Genomic DNA, 6,000 nt, shown 5'->3' with positions numbered 1-6,000 from the left:
TCTCACACCCTCGAACCCACCCCCTTGTCTGAAATTTTTCTTCTGCGCATTCAAGGTTACTCTTGGCCTTATTCGAAGTTACGTGACACTTGCTATACAGGGATAGCTTTACCTTATATATTCCATAACGGGCTTGCGACATACACAGTACCCAATAAATGACAACCGACTCTTGCATGCATGTCGGATGCTGTGCCTGTCTTGCAGGATACCTCATTGAATCCACCCCCTCCGCTGAAGAATGAGATAGTCGTGGATCGCTTGGCGTCAGTCCCGGTTCGCGGCCGGTACGAGTCACTGAAGAAGGAAGCTACAGAACTTGAGAGCCAGATCAAGCAACTCCACGACGCCCTGGACACGCTGCTAAGAATTCAGCAAAGGTAGGTGAGAACTCGCGCACAGTACCGACATGGAGGCTGATCTCTTAGTGAATGAGTGGAGTCCGGAGCGCGAGGCTGAAGCACAGCGAACACTTCTGTCTGCTTGGATGTACCACGGTGTTATATCCCGGAAGATATAAATATTCAAGTACGTTAAGTAGTTACATCTCACACTAAAGCGCAGTATCTCTTCTGGTACGATATGTTGTTCGGTAAAAGTTCATGGACGTTTCGGAGGAAAGTACTGCCTCCATCTTCAGGGTAAATATATGGGTATTCGCAAGGAGGAGACAGGTGAAGTATTTGGCCCCTTTTTTTAGAAGAAAATTAAATTTGATTTATAGACAGTAGTAGAAAAATATTGATAACAAAAATTAAATAAAAAGATATTTTTACATCATGAATATTCTAGGGCGCTCAGTAAAATTAATCTTAAATAAGATCCGAATGTCCGAAAAGTCAATAATAATAGTTTGAATTTATGTTTGTGAGCAAATGTTCTGACTGACTCCCTTCCAAAATTGGTTGCCCCCCCTAGCCCCCCTTAGAAGAAATCCTGGCTGCCCCTAAACATGAAAAGTAAGCTAAGTAAGCAACCAGCAAGTACTAAGTAGAGAAACTGTGTTTAGTGCTTGCTTGTTGCTTGGCTTAAACTTCCACTCTGAAGAATGAAGCAGTAAGTTCCTCCGAAATGACGATGAACCTATAAACACAATGCACAAAACATCACAAAAAAATATCACTATTCAGGTACGTTATATGTAACACTTTGAAGTCTGAGAGAGAGAGAGATAAGAAAATGGAGAGGTAGTGAGACACACTACACTTGGGGGGGGGGGCAAGAGACTATATCTCCGGTTTTGAAGGTTCCCAGACATTGCTCGCTTGTCCTTCTGGTAGATGTAATGCATACCGTCATGACATTGCAGGGGCTGCATTATGCTGAAATTTGATCTGACATTGGGAAGGCTACATTACGGAGAAATTTTGATGTTACCACTAGGAGGACTGCATGTGAACTGTGTGGTGCAACGTGGAATTTTAGTACCGAGGGATACGACTGAAACCCTTGATTTTGTTGGTCGGTCACAGGACCTTCCGGATGCAAACGGACTTAGACAGCAGTCCGTCGTTAAATACGCGAACCCTAACAGTAGGTCCTATCTTTGCCGTTGTTTTGTTACAAAAAGACTTACAAAAGTTATTTTTATGGATCTTTCTTTTTATGAGCATATTTTGTATCATTACTAAACAGTTGTGACATTTGCGAAGAGAGTACTGGCCTGTACACACGCAAAGCTATCCCTGTAACAGGCCGTGGAGGCCCATAAGGTTGAGAGACGTCGAGGTTCCCACATCTTGACAATCGGCTCACAGATGGCGATGAATTTGTCAGCCTTACGCTCCGGCCGCCCTTTACCCCCAGGAAGATTCCTGGTACCTATTTCTGTTAGAGGCTGAGTCGACCCCAGGGCCATAGTGCGGTTAGAACTATTAGGGTAATTTAAAGGTCCATTTACCTCATCAGAAATCGAACCCGCGACCTTCCGGTTTGTAGCATAGCGCCTTAACTAACTACGTTACCATGTGCCGTTGTTTATTTTCAGTTCCAACGGGCCACGACCACTTCGTTTACAATTTGGTTCACTATTATCCGATCATTCGAGACCCTGTAACCTTATCTCTTGAATGGATAGGTAAAGAAAGCAGATGTGAATAAATAGACTTGGATGGGTTTCAATTAATTGCAAAGACGCCACGTTCTAGTAACGTCTGAAATGAGACTCCAGAACAGTATTCATGCATAATGACGCTGAGGATGTGGGAGACAGTCTCCAGAAGTGACGTCAAATTGAATTACGCGATTCCTACTGAACTAGTTTTTATCCTAATAACTTGGAAAACATTTTCCTGCTCATAGCTAAACCGAGTTCCAGGAAATACATTTCTGCCCACGGAAGGTGTCAAGACTCGTAATATTCAGTCGGAATCAAGAAGTTCAAGCGGCCCCCTTCTCGTCCCCCTCTTGATTCAAATTTGTGAATTCCGTACCGTCGTTGGAATTCCTGTGTCCTCTGAGATGTTACAATCAGAGCGGTTAAAGGGTGAAAAGTACATATACGAGTAAATGAGTTATAATGTAAAGGAGTTATGTTAGCTTACTTGGTTGAGGCACTATGCTACAAGCCGGAAGTTCGCGGGATCAAGTCCCAATAAGGTCATTGGATTTTTTTCAATTGACCTAATCCTTCCAGCCTCACTATGGCCTTGGGTTCGACACAGCCTCTATCAGAAATGAGTAACAAGAATCTTCCTGGGGTTAAAGGGCGGCCGGTGAGTAAGGCTGACAACCTCACCGTCATGTGTGAGCCGATTGTCTAGAAAATGTGGGAATCTCAACCTCTCACAAGCCAATGGGCCTCCAAGGCCTGTTGGTTTTGAGGTCCCCACAGCGGTGATAATGATACGTACTGTCTTCTGGGGTATGGTACCGACTTTTCGGAAGAACGTACTGCTTCCATCTTCAGAATCGAAAAGTAATTCAGGCAAGCAAACGAGCAAGATATAGGCGGCAGGAAGAGCCCCGATTGCTTCTTTATTGGGTTAGCGTTTGATCCTGAAGATGGAGGCAGTATGACCTTCTGAAACATTGTTCAACTTGTACCGGATTATGCTGTGTCACATCTCAGAATACATAAAATAATTAATTCGCAGTGGAATTTGTGTTATCGAGTAGATCTGCTTGCTGTTATGTAGGCCATAAATAATATCGCTCCAGGCACACACTTCTTTACACCGAGGACTTTAATTTTTTTGAGCACATTCAGACCAATTAAATTCCGTGGCCTGTAGTCCGCAAGCGAACTACACCGACCGAGCGACCGTCGCTTGTCGGCGAAGTTAGTGACAACTTTAGTGGATAGAGGGTGTCACGTGGTCATCGCAGCGGATCCCCATGGCCGTTAACCTCAGTTTTCTAGACCGGAGCCGCTATTTCCATGAAACAGCTCCTCAGTTATCCTCACGAGGCTGAGTGGACCCCGTTCCAGACCCACTACTTCTAAGAAAATCTGGTAGAGCCGGGAATCCAACCCGGGACCTCTGGATCTGTAGTCAGGAACTCTGACCACTAGACCACAGAGGCGGTCACGTTCGGACCAACTTTGTGTTTTAATACTTTAAAATAAGCTACGATCTCTTCTTCCCATATTTTGTTCCGTTTATCTTTCGTAGATATGATGCGTAGAATACGCTGCCTAACTGATGGAGCTGAATAACGTCATCAAATAACAATGTTTCATTGGTTCTTAATTCGTTCCATCTTCCTGAATACAGCGGATTCAGTAGACAGAAGGAAGCATGAATAATTCGCGATGTGCCAGAGAAAATGGAGATTCAGTTTTACCTTATGTCTTTATGCCATGTACGTCACAGAAGTCATCAATCAAGCAGCTGTCACAGTGTCATACAAAGTTGAAGGACTAATTTCTGTGTATTGCGTTGCCTAGCAACCTCTTCATTCGGTGTTTCGACTGCGTAGGTCACCCATGAAACGAGTCACATGACAATTCACATAATACTAATATATTAATTACTTTTGCATGAAGGGAAATTAATTTATATAGACTATTGTATTGGTAATATTAATTAACGTCAAAATTAGTTTAAGAGATTCAGATAAAATTAGTCTACAGCATAGAGAGTTGCACGAGTCGTGAGGTAGTAAAATATTGTCATGATTCCCGTAGGATTCTCGAATGAACAATGACTGTGCTGGCAAATGCCAGCAGAAATTTAACCAACCCTACGGATCGAGACAGTTGCACGTCTCCCAGCGCCGTTAAAGAGTATAATATGGCCATAAGCCCCGCGGGACGTGGAACCTATGCTGGCGAGAACCCCCAGAAATGTAACTGACCGACGGAATCGAGACAGTTGCAGGACTCCTAGAATGTTGAGACGGTGTGGACATGAGTCCCGAAGGACGCTCAGCTTTCCACATGCTTTTACTGGTTCCTTGCTTGGCCTATTATTCGATCCTGAATATGGAGGCAGTATGTAACACTCCCTCCGAAGTACACGGCTGTACAACCCTGAACACCGTAGTGTTCGTATTGCCACTCTCCCGTGTCCCACACATTAGCTGAATGAAACAAAGCAATTATGGATTTAAACACTTAGGAAAGTGAGGTCTGCATACAAATGTTGATCAAAATTTCGACATGTCTAAAATTAACGGTCGCCTCTTGACTTCCTTGATGATACACTCCTTTGAACGGAACAAGTTAATTTTCAGGTCAAAAGGTAAAACTATCCCTGTAACGGCCATGGGGGCCGATAGGGTGTGAGACGTCGAGACTCCCACATTATCTAGACAATCGGCTCACAGATGGCGGTGAGGCTGTCAGCCTTCCGAACCGGCCGCGCTTTACTCCCCAGGAAAATTCCCGGTACTCATTTCTGTTAGTGGCTAAGGCGACCCCAAGGCCATAGTGCGGCTGGAAGGATTAGGTCAATTAAAAATCCATTGACCTCATCTGAAATTGAACCCCGCAACCTTCCTGCTTGTAGCATGGAGCCTCAACCATCTACTCTACCACCTACCCAAGTAAATTTTTCAGGTTGTTTTAAAAATGAAACTATTATATTTAAGCATCCTGTTGCACTCAATGCGATACATGATACAAACTCCGTCTTCAGTGCAAACCATATATTGTAGGTCTTTCGTTTTGCTCTCCCCTACACACTACATATTTCGGCCACAAACGGCCATCATCAGTTGTATTACTCACGTATCTGTCACACTGCACTTAGTTTAACATTTAAAATCTAAAAACACGGGTCTTCCTGATTGTTCCTTTCGTCATTATTACTAAAATCTACTTCGTTGATATCTTTGTTATTTACACACGTCAATTTTGACTTCTCTGAATTGGCACTTATAAAATCTTCAGTTCTAATTTTAAAATCTTTTAAATTTTAAAATTTAAAATTGTCAGGGTTACTCGCCCTATGTCTATAGTGCTGCAGCGGCTACTCCTTGTTTCTAGTGATGTACCGGTGTTATTCTGTGTAGTCTCTGTGTGCGTGCCGCTGCTTATCTTTACTACTACTATTATATTAAAATGTTGTATTATGCCGCGATAACAACATTCTTGCATATGTTTTTAGGAGCTTGGAATCGAGCCTATATAACAAGGCGAATGAGCTACAAGAAGACATCAGCATGAAGAGGTTCGATCTCCGAGTAGCGCAGATTCACCTTGGAGCAGTCAGGGCTCAGGTAGGTGCATACGTAAAACCAATTAATTCAGTGACTTACACACTTTTTATCATAAGTATTTCCGGACAGATCAGCAATTTTAAAGTACAGCGGTTGTAGGATGTGTGAAGTCTGGACGATTTCGCAGTCTAGACCAGGTTTAGAATCAGGCCGTATCAGTGTGAGCTCAGACTGAAAACACTGGTTTTGCAGTCGACGAAATTTTTCTATTGACACAGTACAATACAGTAAACCCTCGCTGATTAAGGTATTGTAACGTGGATGGCCACAGCTTTGCTAAGCAACGGCTCAGTAAATAGACCTCAACAATAAAGAGAGTGTTTTCTGTGGGGTCCG

The 6,000-nt window shown here is 43.3% G+C and overlaps 1 protein-coding gene across 2 annotated transcripts in view; it reads left to right on the top strand.

Moving 5' to 3' along the window:
- The window catches only part of LOC111874632, a 627,779-nt gene that overhangs the window by 446,140 nt on the left and 175,639 nt on the right, over positions 1 to 6,000 (top strand). For both annotated transcript variants that reach the window (XM_033755536.1, XM_033755537.1), the window contains exons 9-10: positions 208 to 380; positions 5,553 to 5,664. In XM_033755536.1, coding sequence (XP_033611427.1) covers positions 208 to 380; positions 5,553 to 5,664 — 285 coding nt within the window. The remainder of the gene's footprint in view (positions 1 to 207; positions 381 to 5,552; positions 5,665 to 6,000) is intronic.

This window comes from Cryptotermes secundus, unplaced genomic scaffold, assembly GCF_002891405.2.
Source record: "Cryptotermes secundus unplaced genomic scaffold, Csec_1.0 scaffold20, whole genome shotgun sequence".
Lineage (NCBI taxonomy): Eukaryota > Metazoa > Arthropoda > Insecta > Blattodea > Kalotermitidae > Cryptotermes > Cryptotermes secundus.
This window is presented reverse-complemented; position numbering and strand designations above follow the sequence as displayed.